Source organism: Microcaecilia unicolor, chromosome 6 (genome assembly GCF_901765095.1).
Source record: "Microcaecilia unicolor chromosome 6, aMicUni1.1, whole genome shotgun sequence".
In the NCBI taxonomy this organism is placed as follows: Eukaryota; Metazoa; Chordata; class Amphibia; order Gymnophiona; family Siphonopidae; genus Microcaecilia; species Microcaecilia unicolor.
Window position 1 is genome coordinate 48,069,368 of NC_044036.1, and position 20,213 is coordinate 48,089,580.

The 20,213-nt window shown below is 47.4% G+C and overlaps 1 protein-coding gene across 3 annotated transcripts in view; it reads right to left on the minus strand.

The window, feature by feature from the left end:
* Positions 1-20,213, minus strand: part of ZRANB2 (zinc finger RANBP2-type containing 2) — a 120,075-nt gene that overhangs the window by 83,564 nt on the left and 16,298 nt on the right. For all 3 annotated transcript variants that reach the window (XM_030205463.1, XM_030205465.1, XM_030205464.1), the window contains exons 2-3: positions 6,360-6,412; positions 6,146-6,254 (exon numbers count right to left, since the gene is read on the minus strand). In XM_030205463.1, the coding sequence (XP_030061323.1) occupies positions 6,146-6,254; positions 6,360-6,412 (162 nt within the window). The remainder of the gene's footprint in view (positions 1-6,145; positions 6,255-6,359; positions 6,413-20,213) is intronic.

Consider the following 20,213-nt stretch of genomic DNA (forward strand, 5'->3'; position numbering starts at 1 on the left):
ATGGGGTTAAAAAGATGGTAAAAGCAATAGGAAATGGGGTAAAGGATAAGAGAAGAATGGTCTTGAGGCAGGGGAAGGAAGGAGAGATAGGGTTGGAGCTGGGGCTAGTGATAAGATGAAAGGCAGTGGAGGGTAGGTTAGGGCTGAGAGGATGAACACAGAAATTGGGGGTGGGGGGAAGACAGAGGGAGCACTGAGTGCTGAAGGGAATGAGAGGGAAATAGGAAAAACCAGTAGGTAGATGAGATGTGGAAAAAGGAGAAGACTAAATGATGAGAGAAGATAAAATCAAAAACACAGAGAAGATAAACGTGGGGAATAAAAACATAAAAAGAATTATCAGTACCAAAAGAGAGGTAGAGAAGGAAGAAGACCGAGAGAAGAAATGGAAAGGCCAACCTGGTAAAAAATTTAGAAGACTAACATAAGGAAAAGTGGAAAACACAGTAGGATCAGCCCAATTAGAAAAATAAAATGCCCAGACGACAAAGGGTGAGAGAAGTGGAGATTATGGACATGGGGGCTGTAGGATGACAGAAAAGAGATGCCAGGTCAGGATAGGGGGAAGGAATGGAATGGGAAAGATGCTGGCTTAAAGGAGGAGGAAAGAAAGAGGAGATATTAGATCAGGTAGGGAGGAAAAAGGGATATGGGAGAATACAGGACATAGGGGGTGGATTTGTAGGGTGAAGGAAAATACTGGACATGAGGTAAATAGGAAGGCAGAGGAGAGATGCAGGACATGGGGGTAATAAGACAACAAAAGGGGGTGTTGGACATTGGATGGGGACAAAGAAAGTAGTATGCTGGACATGGGAGGAATAGGGAGATGCTGACACAGAAAAGGGACATGGAGGAATTCTTGATACAAGGGGGAGTGGGTGATGGGGAGAGATATTGTATGAAGTGAGGAAAAGAGGATATGCTGGATGGAGGGGATGAGAAAAAGAAGATACTGGTCAGAAAAGTGAAGAGGAGGAAAGGGAAAGAGGAAAAGAAAGTACTGGAAGAGAGGGGGCGTTAGCAAAAAAAACAAAACCAAACAACAACTGGGAAATAATAGGAGGAAGAATGAGAGGGCTGGGATAAGGGAGATGGAAAGATGTAGGCAGATGCAATTAAAAAAGAAAAGGAAGATTGTAAGAATGAATGAAGTTTGAGCAGATAGAAAAATAAATGGAGGAAAGCTGAAGGAAAAGATCAGTCAGATGGACCTTGGAAAGAAAGTTAAGAAAAGACAGAAGAAAGCAAAACTAGAGACTGAGGGACAAACATGATCAGAAAAAATAAATGGAAAAAAGTTGAAAGGAAAAGGTCAGATGGATATAGAAGAGAAGTGAAGACAAGAAGAGAGAGAAGTGATAGATGGATTGAAGAACATAAGAATATAATAGCCATACTGGGTCAGACCAATGGTCCATCTAGCCCAGTATCCTGTTTCCAACAGTGGCCAAACCAGGTCACAAGTACCTGGCAGAAACCCAAATAGTGGCAACATTCCATGCTACCACTCCCAGGGCAAGCAATAGCTTCACCATGCCTGTCTCAATAGCAGTTAAGAAAAGACAGAGGAGAGCAGAAACTAGAGACTGGGACAAACATGATCAGAAAAAAAACAAAACAACCAGACAGCAAAGGTAGAAAGAATTTTATTTTTAATTTGGTGAATGAAAAATGTCAGTTTTACAAGAAATTTACACTGATTTCTTTATATTTTGCAGAATTTAGGGTGCTGTTTCTATTTCTCTAGTGTTACACTGCGTGCAGAGTGTAGCTTCTTGGGGGGTTTACATTTTTTTCTACGTATTTATATTATAAGGTTGTGTTTGTTTATTCTGTACTTGACAAGGGTATATTTGTGTTCAGTGTTTGTGACTGAGGCCAGGTACTGCATGGAGTTTCTATTTAAGCTTGTTCAGTTTCTCAATAGGCATATTGATGTTCTAGATTCCACTGCAATATTTACTGTGTTGAGTGTTCCTAGGTAGAGTTCTTGTTGTATTACTTCTATAAGTTAGTAGTGTTATGGTAAAGTAAATTAGCTCTATAGCTACTGGGTAATTTTTATAGGTTTTGCATTACAGGTACTTCACAATAAGCTTGGAACTGCAGAGGGTTTATGTTTTTGCCGAGATGTCACTAAAATCAGAATATTATTTTTGTATGGTGAGTTCCTGGGGAAATGCCCTTTTTCTACTTTACATAACATAAGCCACACTTGGACAGACTGATGGTCCATCTATCTGAATATCCTGCTTCCAACAGTACCTGGCAGAACCCTGAATAACAAGATTCCATGCTGTTGACCCCAGGGATAAGTAGTGGCTTTCCCCATGTTCACCTTAACAGCAGTTTACAGAATTTTCCTCCAGCAACTTCTCCAAACCTTTATTTTTAATTTATTGAAATTTTTTAATAAATCACAAGCAATAAAACTTGCTACAAAAAAGAAGTTTAAGTACACTAAATATACAGAAGGAAACTATTATAACATTTATAACTATAACTTCCAATCTTCACTAGTCTTCTATTCAGAGAGATCCATTTCACAAATCAAATGAAGAAAAATATTATACTCAAAGTCAGCAGAGCACAAAGTATCCTAATACGGTTTACTCCTAAAGGTCAGCTAGCTGCAACAATTTTAGCAGGGCAAGTAGCTACTTGCAACTCAAAGAGATTTTGAGGTCACAAAAGCAAACAAATGTTAAGGTTCATAAAAAATATAGCACACTCCTTGAAATTTAACTAAACATTTACAAGGATAACGAAGAAAGAATAATGCTCCTAGCTTCAAAACTACAGGTTTAATTAACAAAACTGACACCTCCTTTCCTAAACCTCTTTTAGAGACATCCAGTAAAAGCTGAACTTTAGAATTCAGGAAGGTAGTATCCTTAGAACGTAAACACAATTTAAGAAGCCAATCTTGATCAGGATCAAGCACACACGTGACTAGCAAAGTAGATACCATAGGGTCAGAGTCAGATCTTTGCAAAAAAATCTGCCAAGTCCGAACAACAGCTTCTAGAGAGGGAGCAATTTCTGCCCCCCATCGATTCTTCGCCCGTGGGAGATAGTATACTCTAGTAACTGGTGGAACCGATTCAACAGGCACCTTCAGAACAGTAATAACAAACTTCTTATACATATCCAGTGCAGCTATAGTTGACACGAGGGAATTAATAAAATCTGAGATTTATCTTCCTGTTGGCCTTATGTAATGCTTTTAATCTCTGGAGTACCAGAGTTATATCTTTAACCACAGCTACTTCTTTCTGGAAAGACTTGAACATTTTTTTTCTGTATCTGAGATTCTTCTCTTTAAATCTCCTATATCTGCTTGCAGGGAGCTGCCTTGTTGAAAGACTCTCTTTGATTTTTGCAACAAAGTTCCCATTTGACAAGAGAAAATTGGTCTCCATCAGCATTGAAGCCAAAGGAACAGCTATCCCAGGAGTTGCAGCCACAGAACCAAAAGCTTGCTTGTGTCCTGGTCCATCCCCAGAGCTCGAGCCACCTCAACTGCTTGCTGCAATCCCCCTGCCATATTGATCTCCTGCCCCGCCACTCCAGCGACTCTAAGCTTCAAAGGAGCCTCCTCTACGGAGCCTGAAGCAATCAGCTCCGGGGTATGGCTTGGTCGCAGCATTAACAGGGGAAACCATTGCTCCAGAGAAAAGGAAACTTCCAGCTCTAAAGGCGTTGTGAATCCTCCTCTCGCCAGTGACACCCCACGCAAGGCCTACGGAGTTTAACCTGCTACTGCCTCGTCCCGACACAGAAATGAATCCATCAGGCCAGATACAACTACGGTCGAAGGCTTCATAAAGAACCTCTGGACTCCCTTACGCTTCTTACCCATGCAGTAAGTAAAGAAGAAAAGTTTTCTAGGAAACAGAGTGAGGCATTACAGATCCCGACACGCAAGATCCACCATCTTGGATCCCTCCATCCAAACCCTTTTTAAACCCAGATACGCTAACTCCTGTTACCACATCTTCTGGCAATGAGTTCCAGAGCTTAACAATTTGTTGGGTGAAAATATATTTCCTTCTATTTTAAAAATATTACCATGTAACTGAAAACCTTGGAAAGAAAGTTAAGAAAAGAAAGAGGAAAACAGAAACTAGAAACTATGTCAAACATCAGAAAAATAAATGGAGAAATGCTGAAAGGAAAAGGTCAGATGGATATAGAAGAGAAAATGAAGATATGAAGAGGGAGAAGTGGTAGATGGACTGAAGACCTACATAAGAACATAAAAATAGCCATAATGGCTCAGACCAATGGTCCATCTAGCCCAGTATCCTGTTTCCAACAGTGACGAAGCCAGGTCACAAGTACCTGGCAGAAATCCAAACAGTGGCAACATTTCATACTACCAATCCCAGCAACAGCTTCCCCACATCTGTTTCAGTAGCAGACTATGGACTTGTCCAAACCTTTTTTTAATCCGAAATAAGCTAATTGCTGTTACTACATCCTCTGGCAAAGATTTCCAGAGCTTAACTCGAGTGAAAAAATATTTCCTCCTCTTTGTTTTAGAAGTATTTCCATGTAACTTCCTCGACTGTCCCCTCGTCTTTGTACTTTTGGAACGAGTAAAAAATCGATTTTTTTCTACTTGTTCTACACCACTCAGGGTTTTGTAGACATCAATCATATCTCCCTTCATCCATTTCTTTTCCAAGCTGAATAGCCCTAACCTCTTTAGCCTTTCCTCATACGAGAGGAGTTCCATTCCCTTTATCATTTTGGTCGCTCTTCTTTGAACCTTTTTTTAATTCCACTTTATCTTTTTTGCGATACGGCGACCAGAACTGAACGCAATACTCAAGGTGAGGTTGTGCCAGAGTGATGCAGAGGTATTATAGTATTTTCGGTCTTACCATCCCTTTCCTAATAATTCCTAGCATCCTGTTTGCTTTTTTATCCGCCACCGACGACACCTAGATCTTTTTCTTGGGTGTTGACCCCCAAGGTGGACCCTAGCATCAGGTAACTATGATTCAGATTATTCTTTCCAATGTGCATCACCTTGCATTTGTCCACATTAAATTTCATCTGCCACTTGGACGCCCAGTCTTCCAATTTTCTAAGGCCGTCCTTCAATTTTTCACAGTCCATATGTGTTTTAACCTTGAATAGTTTTGTGTCATCTGCAAATTTTAATCACTTCACTCGTTCCAATTTCCTGATCATTTATAAATATGTTAAACAGCACTGGTCCCAATACTGATCCCTGTTCACTCTCCTCCATTGACAGAAATGACCATTTAACCCTTCCTTCTGTTTTCTGTCCAATAACCAACTCCTAATCCACACTAGAACATTGCCTCCTATCCCATAACTCTTTAATTTTCTCAGGAGTCCCTCATGAGGAACTTTGTAAAAAGCTTTCTGAAAATCTAGATACATCAACTGGCTCACCTTTATCCACTTTTAATTCACGCCTTCAAAGAAATTAAGCAAATTGGTGAGGCAAAACGTCCCTTGGCTGAACCCACGCTGACTTTGTCCCATTAAACCATGTGTATTTGTGTTCCATAATTTTATTCTTTATATTAGTTTCCACTATTTTACCCAGAACGAACATCAGGCTTACTGGTCTGTAATTTCCTGGATCACCCCTGGATACTTTTTAAAAATCGGCATTACATTGGCCATACTCCAATCTTCAGATACTATGGAGGATTTTAATGACAGGTTACATATTACTAACAGCATGACTTTGCAGGCAATGCTGTAAAAAAATCAAAATGGCACCCGTGCTTTGCCATCTGGTCATTTTCTATACACCATTTGCTACAGGACAAAGACCAGCTCCCTCCTGCTGGTAAAGGTTATGAAGACTTTTTTGGGGGGCCGAGCTGCTTCTTTGGGTAAAGAAAAGTCCCTGCTCAAATCAGTTAGGATAATCTGCGTGAAGACATTTGATATAGTATTTATGGCAGCATTACCCATGGCCTTGTTGTCTTGAGCACATCCATGATGTAAAGGGTGTTATGGTCTACATATTGAAGGTACTACCATTTTAAAAATGGAAGGTAACTTTGTGACATAATATAATATGCTGTGTAATAAAACTGAATATAGTGTATTTTCACCATAAAAAAAACCTATAACAAAGTTTAAGTCATACGTTTTGCACTGCCAGTCGTTAGCACTGAACAGGCCACGGCTTTTCTCAGCGAGAGTTTTTCCAATTTCGGTTCCTCCAGCTTTCATCATTTTTGCATCAGTTGTCTTCTCTGAAAGCAGATTTAAAGCAAAAACAGAAAAAAAAATGTAAATAACTAAATCAGACCACAGACTGCAATGACATGTCAGGGTAATGCGCAACATAAGGTACTTACCACGACCACATCTGTTGCAATTCGCTCTCCTGGCAAAGTTAACGTTTCCACACCTAAAAATATGAAAATAAAAAAAGTCACAATTTTTCTTATCTCCCCAGCAATAATCTCCAGCATTCCCTCTTTTCCAGATGGCGCTTCCAAGTAGCTTCAAGACTGTCACTGGTCTGAAAGCTTCCGAGGTACCTATTTGAAGATGGAGCCCATGCTTCCAACAGTGTTGAAGGTCCAACATCTCACTTTAAATCTGGACGCAATATGTCATGCCTATCAGCAACAAATGATGAATCCAAACCTTGATCTCCCTCACCACATCACCACAGTCTAAGCCATGGACTATATGTTAGGGCTTGACAACCCCCAATAGTTAGGGGCTTGATAACCTCCAGGTGCCAGATCGCCATGGCGACTGAAAAACTGGGCCTGGCACCTGGGTTTTTTGCTGGACCACCACAAGGCAGCAAGCAGCTCCGTTCGAGCTTCAAAAACAGCAGCAGCAGCTCAGCTCACTATCTCTTCCCCTCCAGTGCTAAGCTCGCATGGCAAGAAGTGAACTGCAGCACTGTGTAAAATTAGGTCTTACCTCATCATTTTCTTTCTTTTAGCTGCAGCAGATAAATCCAGTAACAGGTGGGTTGTGTCCATCTACCAGTAGGTGGAGATAAGAAATAACTAAACTATAGCGAATAATACTAGACGACCAGCCCCTCCATCAGCTAGTAGATGTCTCATCACCAAGCAGAGCTCAGGAACAAACCAGAAAACCTTCTTCACCACTATGAACCAAAGCAGTCACACCAAAACTGAAAATGGCAGACTGTTAATCTGCGTAAAAAACTGATTCCATTGTTCCACTGTTCCACTCATTTCTGTGTATCCTTTCTTCTCTATTTTTTTTTTTTAACGAAGCTGAAAGGAACAAAACGTACAATGCAGAGAAAAAAAATCATGAAGGAAAGAAAAAAATAAGGGAGGGATCCTGGATTCATCTGCTGCAGTTAAAGGAAAGAAAATTATCAGATAAGACCTAATTTTACCTTCCTTAGTAAAGGCAGCAGATGAATCCAGTAACTGGTGGGATGCACCAAAGAATAGACAGGGAGGGAAGCTGTCGTCCCCGAGCTAGCAATACCAAATAAAAGCAGCATCTGATCTTGCAGCGACATCCACTCTATAACGCCGAGAAAAAGTGTGTAAAGAAGCTTAAGCAGTCACCCGACAGATCTCATTCAGGGACAGCCCCAATATCTCTGCCCACGAAACTGGTTGTGCGTGAGTAGAATGAGTGAGCAGCGCCGGACAAAAGATAAACCGAGGAAATCACATCCTTGATCCATCTGGGGATCATGGCCTTGGAAGCCGCCTCACCCCGTCAGGGGCCCAAAAGAAGTACAAACAGATAAAAACAGATCTGACCTGGGAAACTCAGACATCTGCAAGTAGTGGAGGAGGATGTGGCAAACAGATGAAGCTTCCTGAAATCCATGGGATAATCTTCCTCCCTAAAAGACAGAAGAAAAAGAGGCTGATTGAGATAAAGAGCCGATAATACCTTTGGCAAATAGCAAGGCACGGTATGGAGAGTGACCCCTGACTCCGAAAACTGCAAGAAAGGATCTCGACATGATAGTCCTTGAATTTCTGAGACCCTACATACCAAAGCCATAGTCACTAAAAACACCATCTTCAAGGTAAGATCCTTGTCAGAACTCCTACGCAAGGGCTCAAAAGGCACCCCTTGGAGTACCCAAAGGACCACATTAAGATTCCAGGTCGGACAAGCAGATAAGGAAGAACCACATACTTGGCCTCAAAAACAGGCCAAGGCCTGCCACTTGAACCCAAAGCGAGTTATAGGCCAACCTTTTCTGCAAACCATCCTGCAAAAAGGCCAAAAATTGGAAAACCGAGGCCTGGAAAGGCGACAAAGCGTGAACCTCACACCACACAACAAAGGTATGCCACACACAGACATGCGCCGTTGAGGTAGAACGCTTCAGAACCCTCAACAAAGTAGCTATCACCTCATCCGAATACCCCTTCTTCCTCAAACGCAACCACTCAATAGCAAGGCCTTAAGACCAAAGTGGTAGGGATCTTCTATCTGAACTAGCCTCTGATGAAGAAGACCGGGGCCGACAGGAGGATGGAAAGGCGGCTTCACTAGGAGCCAAACTAAGTTCACGTACCAAGGGCGTCGAGGCCAATCTGGAGAATCAAGAAGACTCTTCCCCGTTACTGTTCGATCCTGAGTAGAACCCGGCCAATCAAGGGCCACTGGGGGGGGGGGAGGGGGGGAGGAGATGTACAGAAGCATCGACTTGGGCCAGGGCAAGACAAAAGCGTCCATCCCAGCGAACCTGGGTTCTGCTGAAGATGGGGATCTTGACATTGGACTGAGTCACCATCAGATCAATCTGAAGCATGCCCCACTTGTGGCAAATCAGACAAAACACCTCCGCTGACAGCGCCCATTCCTCCGGAATCATAATATGCCGGCTGAAAAAGTCTGCTCGCACATTGCTCCAACCCGCAATGTGAGCCACTGACAGGCACTGAAGGTGGACTTCTGCCCACAGGAGAAGGTGACCCTCCTCGGCAGTAAGCACCAGACTGTGGGTGCCGTCCGATGATTGATATAAGCCACCACCATCGTGTTGTCCGAAAACACTCAAACCGCCCTCAAGGCGATTAATCAGCCAAGCTGATTCCATCGCCAACCAAGTCCCCTGCACGTAACGGTGGAGACAATGAGCTTCTCCAGCCTGTCAGAATGGCATCTGTAACCACAACCACCCACTACGGAAACACAAGAGGCATGCCCTTCAGCAAGTGGGAGCTGCGAAGCCACCAGGTAATACTGTTTGGAGCACATGGAAGCCAACATCGATAAACCTGAGAGACTGACGACTATCTGCTCAGCAGCAAAGACTGAGGATGCATGTGCATCCTTGCCCAAGGAACCACTTTCAGGGTCGCTGCCATGGAGCCCAACACCTGAACGTAGTCCCAAATCCTGGGAACTGGCCACCTAGAGATGGTTAGAAATCCGAGTGCGGAGCTTGACCCGCTGCTCCTCCCATAAGAATACACGACCCAGAGCCGTGTCAAAGTGAGCCCTCAGGTAATCCAAGGTCTGAGAAGGGACTAGGTGGCTCTTGGGCAGGTTCAGAACCCAGTCCAAGGACAGTAGTAGCTTCATAACCCTGTTGGTGGCCCTGTGACTCTCCTGTACTGAGTCCACCTGCATCAGCCAGTCGTCCAGGTAGGGATGGACTCTGATCCTTTCCTTCTGCCACAACCACCATGACCTTGTAAAATGTTCCTTGGAGTGGTGGCGAGGCCAAAGGGCAGCGTCCAAAACGGGAAATGGCATCCCACAACAGCAAAAAGCAGAAAACGCTGATGCGGAGGCCAAATAGGTATATGGAGATAAGCCTCCTTGAGGTCCAACGCCATCAGAAATTCTCCCGGCTGAAATGCCGCCACAATGGACCTAAGCGTTTCCATACGAAAGTGGCGGACTCGCAAGAACTAGTTCAGCTTGCAAATAAAGAGGATAGGACGAAAGGAGCCCCCTATTCAAAGCACCATGAAATAAATGGAATAGCGTCCTGTCCGAGCCTAGCGAGGCGGACAGGCACCACTGTCCCCACCTCTAACAAGAAAGAAGAGTGGCCTTGACTGCTGCCCTCTTGGATGCGGTAGCACAGCAGGACTCCAAAAATGCATCACCAATGGGTGAGGCAAACTCGGATTTGATATTAGCTTTGAAGTAAGTATACATAGGAAATCAAATACGTTAGCGTTTAACTTTAAAAAAAAAAGGAGACTACGATAAAATGAGAAGAATGGTGAAAAAAAAAACTTAGAGGAGCGACTGCGAGGGTCAAAAATTTACATCAGGCATGGATGCTGTTCAAAAACATCATCCTGGAAGCTTAGGCCAAATTTATCCCGCGTATTAAAAAAAGGAGGACATAAGACCAAACGACAGCCGGCATGGTTAAAAAGTGAGGTGAAGGAAGCTATTAGAGCTAAAAGAAACGCCTTCAGAAAATGAAAGGAACCGACTAAAAATAATAAGAAACAGCACAAGAAATGTCAAGTCAAATGCAAAGCGCTGATAAGGAAGCCTAAGAGGGACTTCGAAGAAAAGATTGTGTTGGAGGCAAAAACACATAGTAAAAATTTTTTTTAGGTATATTAAAAGCAGGAAGCAAGCAAAAGAATCGGTTGGACCGCTAGATGACCGAGGAGTAAAAGGAGTGATCAGGGAAGACAAAGCTGTAGCGGAGAGATTAAATGAATACTTTGCTTTGGTCTTCACCGAGGAAGATTTGGGTGGGATACCGGTGCCGGAAATGGTATTCGAAGCTGACGAGTCAGAGAAACGTAATGAATTCTCTGTAAACCTGGAGGATGTAATGGGGCAGTTCTACAAACTGAAGAGTAGTAAATCTACTGGACCGGATGGTATTCATCACAGAGTATGGATAGAACTGAAAAATGAGCCTGCGGAGCTATTGTTAGAAAGGTAAAATTATGTATAATCATACCTGATAATTTTCTTTCCATTAATCATAGCTGATCAATCCATAGACTGGTGGGTTGTGTCCATCTACCAGCAGGTGGAGATAGAGAGCAAACTTTTGCCTCCCTATATGTGGTCATGTGCTGCCGGAAACTCCTCAGTATGTCGATATCAAAGCTCCATCCGCAGGACTCAGCACTTAGAGAATTACACCCACGAAGGGACACTCTGCCCAGCTCACCACCCGCCGAAACGGGGGAGGGGAATTACCCAGCTCATCCCCACACAAGTGGGGGAGGGGAATCCGTCCAGCTCATCCCCGCGGAGCGGGGGAGGGACACCACACCCGCCGATGCGGGGGGATCTGGCTTATCCTGCAACCGCAACCGCGGGAGGAGCTGACTGACCCTAACACCGCCGAAGCGGGAGGGGTACAAAGCTGCCCTACAGCCGCACGAAGCGGGAGGGAGTGCCGGCAGAATTTATGTCTCAATCCAGCCCCGTAAAACGGAGGGGAGAGGAATGCAGCAGCTCACTGTAACACAAACTCGTCTCAACTCTTGAAGAATCCAAGTGAAAGAAGAACTTGAACACGAAGTCCTCCTGAAGTAACTGAAGGCTAAACTTGAACCTAAAATTCAACCAGAATATAAACAGTACAGATATCTGGGAGGGGCTATGGATTGATCAGCTATGATTAATGGAAAGAAAATTATCAGGTATGATTATACATAATTTTACCTTCCATATCATCAAGCTGATCAATCCATAGACTGGTGGGATGTACCGAAGCAGTACTCACCCAGGGCGGGACATAGAAATCCCTGACCTCAACACTGAAGCTCCAAACCGGGCCTCCGCCCGTGCAGCCACAGTCAAACGGTAATGCTTGGAGAATGTATGAGCCGAAGCCCACGTTGCCGCCTTGCATATCTCTTCCAAGGAGACGGATCCGGCCTCTGCCATCGAGGCCGCCTGAGCTCTCGTGGAGTGAGCCTTCAGCTGGATAGGCGGCACCTTCCCCGTGGCCACATAAGCCGCTGCAATGGCTTCCTTGACCCATCTTGCCACTGTAGGCTTAGCAGCCTGCAGACCCTTACGAGGACCTGCAAACAGGACAAACAGATGATCCGATTTCCGGAAATCATTGGTCACTTCCAAGTATCTGATGATGACTCGTGTCACATCCAGATATTCAAGAGCGGAGTACTCCTCTGGGTAGTCCTCCCTACGAAAGGAAGGGAGACAGAGCTGCTGATTCACATGGAAGCGAGAACCAATCTTGGGCAGGAAGGCAGGCACTGTGCGAATAGTCACTCCTGCCTCAGTGAACTGCAGAAAAGGCTCTCGACATGAGAGCGCCTGGAGCTCGGAAACTCTTCTGGCTGAAGTGATAGCCACCAAAAAGACTGCTTTCAACGTCAGGTCTTTCAGAGATGCCCTCGACAAGGGTTCCAAAGGCGGCTTCTGCAATGCTCTTAGCACCAGGTTGAGATTCCACGCAGGCACCACTGAGTGCAGAGGAGGGCGCAGGTGATTAACTCCCTTGAGAAAGCGCACCACATCTGGCTGCGAAGCCAGGGAAGCACCCTTCAGGCGGCCCCTGAAGCAAGCCAGAGCCGCTACCTGGACTTTAAGGGAACTGAGCGACAGGCCTTTCTCCAGACCTTCTTGCAGGAACGCCAACACTGAAGAAATTGGAGCAGTGAAGGGAGAAAGTGAGCCTGCTTCACACCATGCTGCAAAGATACGCCAAACCGTGGCGTAAGCAGTAGAAGTAGAGCGCTTCCTCGCTCTCAGCATAGTGGCGATGACCTTGTCTGAGAAGCCCTTCTTCCTCAGACGCTGCCGCTCAATAGCCAGGCCGTAAGACCAAAGGGAGAGGGATACTCCATCACCACGGGACCCTGATGTAACAGGCCCTGCTCCACTGACAGCCGCAGAGGATCGTCGACTGAGAGCCTGAACAAGTCCGCATACCAGGGACGTCTGGGCCAATCCGGACCCACCAGGATTACCCTGCCGGGATGCTTTGCCACCCGGTCTAGCACCCTGCCCAACATGGGCCAGGGCGGGAACACATAGAGGAGCTCTTGTGTCGGCCACTGTTGGAGAAGAGCATCTACTCCCAGGGATCGAGGGTCCCGTCCTCTGCTGAAAAAGCGCGGCACTTGGCCATTGGCCGATGACGCCATCAGATCTAGGCTCGGCTGGCCCCAGCGCTTCGTGATGTCCAAGAACGCCTGAGCAGATAGTTGCCACTCTCCGGGCTCCAAGGTATGGCGACTGAGAAAGTCCGCCTTGACATTCATGACTCCGGCAATGTGGGCCGCTGAAAGCTGCTCCAGGTTCGCTTCCGCCCACTGGCAAAGACTCATCGCCTCCTGGCTAGAGGGGCGCTCTTGGTACCTCCCTGGCGGTTGATATAGGCCACAGCCGTGGCATTGTCCGACAGGACCCGTACAGGCTTCAACACCAGTACCGGGATGAACTCCAATAACACCAACCGAATGGCTCTGAGTTCCAGGAGGTTGATAGACCACTTGCCTCTGCAGGAGACTAGAGCCCCTGCGCTGTCCTTCCCAAGCAGTGGGCTCCCCAGCCCATCAAAGAGGCGTCTGTCGTGACGACAATCCACTCCGGGGTCACCAGAGGCAATCCTGCAGACAACTTGTCTGTCTGCGTCCACCAGCTCAGCGCCTTGCGCACTGCTGGGTCCACGGGAAGGCGCACAGCATAATCCTCCGACATCGGAGTCCAGCGCAGCAGCAGAGATAGCTGTAGTGGTCTCATATGAGCCCTGGCCCAGGGCACTACTTCCATCGTGGCCGTCATAGAGCCCAACAGCTGCACGTAGTCCCAAGCCCGAATAGGAGAGGCTACTAGGAACTAGTCCACCTGAGCCTGAAGCTTGACAATCCGATTGTCTGGCAGGAACACTCTGCCCACTTGGGTGTCGAATCGAACTCCCAGATACACCAGGGACTGAGTCGGGCGCAGCTGGCTCTTCTTCCAGTTGATGATCCATCCCAGGGAGCTCAAAAGAGCAACTACCCGGTCCATAGCTTTGCCGCACTCTGCATAAGAGGGGGCTCGGATCAACCAGTCGTCCAGATAAGGATGGACTTGTACTCCTTCCTTTAGCAGGAAGGCCGCTATGACCCCCATTACTTTGGAAAAGGTCCGCGGAGCAGTAGCCAACCCGAAAGGGAGGGCTCTGAACTGGAAGTGTCGTCTCAGGACTGTAAAACGCAGAAAGCGTTGGAGAGGAGGCCAGATGGGAATATGCAGGTACGCTTCCTTGATGTCCAAGGAAGCCAAGAACTCTCCTGCCTTCACTGCCGCTATAACAGAGCGGAGAGTCTCCATGCGAAAGTGCCTCACTTTCCAGGCCCGATTGACCCCTTTGAGGTCGAGGATAGGCCGGACAGAACCTCCTTTCTTTGGAACCACAAAGTAAATGGAGTAACGTCCCTTGCCAATCTGATTTTTTGGCACCGGAACGACCGCACCCAGGCGGATCAGGTTGTCCAAGGTCTGCTGCACTACCACAGCTTGACCGGAGACTTGCAGGGAGAGAGTACAAACCCGTCTCTTAAGGGTTGGCAGAACTCTAGCTTGTAGCCGTCTCTGATGACTTCCAGCACTCACGCGTCTGAAGTTATAGTGGTCCACTCGCCCAGAAACGAGGACAGCCGTCCTCCAATCTGCACTGGGGCGTGGACCAAGGCCCCGTCATTGGGTACGAGACCCTGGGGGAGGACCGGAGGGAGCATCTCCGGGACGGCGGTCTCTGCGAAAGGAATGCTGCTTGGGGGAGAAATTCCTCTTGAAGGAAGAGGGGGCAGAGGAACCCGACTTGCCCGGGCGGTACCGATGGGCTTCCTGCAACCGTCCTCTGGAGGTATCGGGACGAGTACTAACCCGAGCCCTGACCTCTGGTAATTTCTTGCCCTTAGACGTGCCGAGATCGGTCACGATTTTGTCCAGCTCGACCCCAAAGAGCAGCTTGCCTTTAAAAGGCAATCTAGCCAGGTGGGATTTAGAGGCGTGGTCAGCAGACCAATGTTTCAGCCAAAGCCACCGCCGCGCAGAGACTGTCTGAGCCAGGCCTTTAACTGAGGCTCTCCAGACATCATACAGCAAGTCTGCCAAATAGGCTAAGCCCGATTCCAGGGCCGGCCAATCAGCCCTCAAGGAAAGATCCGAGGGGGAAGCCCGCTGCACCATAGTCCGGCACGCCCTGGCCACATAGGAGCCGCAAACTGAGGCCTGCAAACTTAAAGCAGCTGCCTCAAAGGACGACCTTAAGGCCGCCTCCAATCTTCTGTCTTGGGCGTCCTTTAGAGCCGTGCCACCTTCCACCGGCAACGCCGTTTTCTTAGTCACCGCAGTGATTAAAGAATCCACGGTAGGCCACAGATAGGCCTCACGTTCACTCACAGCCAAAGGATAGAGGCGGGACATAGCCCTAGCCACTTTAAGGCTCGTTTCCGGGACATCCCATTGAGCCGCAATTAAGGTGTGCATGGCATCATGCACGTGGAAGGTTCTAGGCGGGCGCTTCGTCCCCAGCATAATGGCAGAGCCAACAGGGGCTGAGGGAGAGACGTCCTCCGGAGAGGAAATCTTCAAAGTGTCCATGGCCTGTAACAACAGGTTGGGCAAATCCTCTGGGCTAAAAAGCCGCGCTGCAGAGGGGTCATCCGCTCCATCCGAGCGGGGATCTATCTCCTCCAAGGAATCCGCAAAGGATCGTTGGGAGACCTCAGACACGCTGCCCTCATCTACATCGGAGGAGACAAAAGTCCTCCAAGGCCTGGAAATCAACCCGAGGGCGTTTACCTCTGGGAACCTCAACCTCTTTATCCGAAGAGGGAGCAGGGGCAGCGTTTTGCATGAGGAAAGCCTGATGCAGCAGCAAAACAAACTCGGGGGAGAAACCCCCCAGACTGTGCACTTCCGCAGCCTGGGCAACAGCCCTAGACGCACTCTCAACCGGCGCTCGCAATAGCGGGGGAGAGACATGCTGCGCATCCAAAATGGCGTCCGGCGCGAAACTCCGTGAAGGAGCCGCGCGGGAAGAACGGCGCTTAACTTTAGCCGCTTTTGTGCCGTCGCCCAAATTAAGGGCGTTCATGGCATTAATGTCTCCAACCTCAAGGGCGGCCCCGAAGAAGCCGTCCGAGCCGCGTGGCCGGCCAAGATGGCGGAGGCGAGGAGCGGGGGATGGGCGTTTATGGCGGGAAAAAACCGCCACGCCGGAGGAACGACCGGGACATTCATCGGTCACTAAACTATCACCCATCAAGGGCGAATCAGGTTGTAAAACCCCCGCATCCCCTCTAGAAGCGCTCCAGCGATCCGGGGAGCGACCCTTTGCGCCCTCGCCCTCCGACGCCATTGCCACGAGGAGAAGAATCGGGGAACCCCCTGCCCGCTATAAAAAGGTAAAATTACCTGCTTGCCGCTCCGAGCTGTAACGAACTGGTGTCCCAGTGAGTAGCTGCAATGAACGTTTAAAGAAACGTCGAATTAAACGCCTTTAAAGACGTTTAAAAATTTTTTTTTTTTTTTTTTTTTTTTAAACGGAGCCAGCGGGAGGGGGGAGAAAAGGAGGGACCTGGCACCACCAGGTTTGCACTTGCTCAAAAGAGCCCTCAACCCCAGGCCTCAACAAAACCTAAGGATTAGGCTTGGAGGCCTAGCCAGAGCTGCTGCTGTGTGTGACCACCACCTGCTGAGATAGAGAACATACTGAGGAGTTTCCGGCAGCACATGACCACATATAGGGAGGCAAAAGTTTGCTCTCTATCTCCACCTGCTGGTAGATGGACACAACCCACCAGTCTATGGATTGATCAGCTTGATGATATGGAATATGTAATTTATCCTTAAAATCGAGCGTGGTACCGGAAGATTGGAGGGTGGCCAATGTAATGCCGATTTTTAAAAAGGTTCTAGAGAAGATCCGGAAAATTATAGACCGGTGAATCTGATGTCAGTGCCGGCCAAAATGGTAGAGACTATTATTAAGAACAAAATTACAGAGCATATTCAAAAGCATGGATTAATGAGACAAAGTCAACATGGATTTAGTGAAGGGAACTCTTGCCTCACCAATCTACTACATTTCTTTGAAGGGGTGAAAAAACATGTGGATGAAAGTGAGCCGGTTGATATAGTGTATTTAGATTTTCAGAAGGCGCTTGACATGGAGTCATGAAAGACTCCAGAGGAAATTGGAGAATCATGGGATAGGAGGTAGTGTTCTATTGTGGATTAAAAACTGGTTAAAAGATAAAAAAACAGAGAGTAGGGTTAAATGATCAGTATTCTCAATGGAGAAGGGTAGTTAGTGGGGTTTTCCAGGGGTCTGTGCTGGGACCACTGCTTTTTAACATATTTATAAATGACCTAGAGATGGGAGTAACTAGTGAGGTAATTAAATTTGCTGATGACACAAAGTTACTCAGAGTCGTTAAATCGCAGGAGGATTGTGAAAAATTACAAGCGGACCTTACGAGACTGGGAGACTGGGCGTCTAAATGGCAGATGACGTTTAATGTGAGCAAGTGCAAAGTGATGCATGTGGGAAAGAGGAACCCAAATTATAGCTACATCATGCAAGGTTCCACGTTAGGAGTCAGGGACCAAGAAAGGGATCTAGGTGTCGTCGTTGATGATACGTTGAAACCTTCTGCTCAGTGTGGTGCTGCGGCTAAGAAAGCAAATAGAATGTTTGGTATTATTAGGAAAGAAATGGAAAACAAAAATGAGGCTGTTATAATGCCTTTGTATCGCTCCATGGTGCGACCACACCTTGAATATTGTGTTCAATTCTGGTCGCCGCATCTCAAAAAAGATATAGTGGAATTAGAAAAGGTGCAGAGAAGGGCGACGAAAATGATAAAGGGGATAGGACGACTTCCCTATGAGGAAAGGCTAAAGTGGCTAGGGCTCTTCAGCTTGGAGAAAAGGCGGCTGAGGGGAGATATGATAGAGGTCTATAAAATAATGAGTGGAGTTGAACGGGTAGATGTGAAGCATCTGTTTACGCTTTCCAAAAATACTAGGACTAGGGGGCATGCAATGAAGCTACAATGTGGTACATTTAAAACGAATCTGAGAAATTTTTCTTCACTCAACGTGTAATTCAACTCTGGAATTCATTGCCAGAGAATGTGGTAAAGGCGGTTAGCTTAGTGGAGTTCAAAAAAGGTTTGGACGGCTTCCAAGTCCATAGACCATTATTAAATGGACTTTGGGAAAATCCACTATTTCTGGAATAAGCAGTATAAAATGCTTTGTACTTTTTTGAGCTCTTGCCAGGTATTTGTGACCTGGATTGGCCACTGTTGGAAACAGGATGCTGGGCTTGATGGACCTTTGGTCTTTCCCAGTATGGCAATACTTATGTACTACCGTGTTTCCCCGAAAATAGGACATCTGCCAAAAGTAAGACCTAGTAGAGGTTTTACTGCAATTAGCCAATATAAGGCCTCCCCAAAAATAAGACCTAGCAGGGCCACCGAGAGCCGGACAAGGCCGCACCCATGCACCCCCCACCCGAGGTTGTCGCCCCCCCACCCGAGGATGCCGGCCCCCCCTCCACCCGCCCTCCGTCGCTCCAGAAACTAACCTCCTTTCACTTTCGCAAGTTCACAGCAAGCACAAGCAGCAGCAGTAGCAGGGCAGACCTCTCTTTCCTTCTGTGTCCCGCCCTCGCCTGACGTAACGTAACGTAAGGAGGTTAGTTTCTGGAGCGACGGAGGGCGGGTGGAGGGGGGGCCGGCGTCCTTGGGTGGGGGGCGACCGATGTTTCCCCAAAATATAAGACCTCACCTGAAAATAAGACCTAGCGAGTCTTGGGGAGCAAAAAATAATATAAGACAGTGTCTTATTTTCAGGGAAACACGGTATGTAACTTGTAGCCATTTCTGATAATACCCAGAACCTATTGGTCTGAGGTGATATTGGCCCACTCTTCGTAGAAGAGAGTCAGACGACCCCCTATCTGGATAACCGGATAGTGGACCGGCGCCCCATCATTGGGAAAAGCAGCTTGCTACTCCTGGATACATAAGAGTTGTTTGCGGATCGTTTGTCCCTTCAAAAGGAAGAACACTGCTGAAAATGGGGGCGCTGGGAAGTAGCAGTAGGACGACCTGGGTGATAACAGCAAGCCTCTTTTAGGTTAGATCGAACAGGTCTAGTACGCTGAGTAGCTCTGGACTTGTCCTCCGGGAGACGTTGACCCTTGGAGTCCCCCAAATCTTTAACTATCTTCTCCAAAAAGAAGCTTGCCCTGAAAAGGCAACCGAGTCTTTGCTTGGAGGCCAAATCTGCTGCCCAATGGTGAAGCCACAATAACCGTGGAGAAGACACCGTCAGCTCCACCTATTTGACCGAAGTCCTGACCAGGTCATATCATAAAGTGTGTCAGCTAGGTAAGCAAGGCCTTATTCCATGTGGGGTACAACAGACCCAAACACTGGACCTGTGTCAGAGCCCTGTTCCAGAGCCTGCTGAAGCCAACTGAGGCACACCCTGGCCGAATAAAAGCTACAAATCAAGGCCTGGAGAGCCAACGTGGAAACCTCAAAAGTAAGCATGAGGGAAGCCTCCAGGCGCCGATCCTGCTTAAGGGGAGTGTAGTCTTTTGGTGTCCGCCATCACCAAGGCATTTACCGTAGGGAGGACAAATTTGTGTCCTTCTGGTCAGAGATCACCGAAGATGTCCCACCTGGAGGGTCCCCTCAGGGTCTGACCACTGAGCTGAGATAAGCTCCTGGATGGCCTCATGGACGGGAAACGCCTTAGAGGGTTTCCTCGTGCTGGCCATCTTCAGAATGACCGAAGCAGCAGCTTGCACTTCAGGGTCCACAATGCTTAAAGCTACTAGGGCGCTAGAGATGAGGGATGGCAGCTCGTCCCTATGAAACATGCGGATGGTAGTAGGATCATGAGGCTCCTGCTGCCACAACTTGTCTTCCTCCAACTTAATTCACTCGAGAATGGAAGGAATCCCCAGAAGGGGTTGCAAGCGAAGGCGAACCGTCCAATAAAGTCACTTCTGAGAGAGGAGACTCACTTCCTCTTATGAGCCGGATCCTCAGGAGAAACAGGGGAACTGGACCCCAAATCCAAAACAGGACCCCCTGAGGGCAAAGAAGGGCCCTGGAGCCAAGAGAGGCAGATCTTTTCAACATATAGGTCTGAATTCAGAAGAATAAATTCCGGAGAAAAAGCATCCCCAACACCTCCAGCCCCAGAGGGGTTCCTGAAGCAGCCGCAAGAGAAGAGGAGCCCCCCCCCCC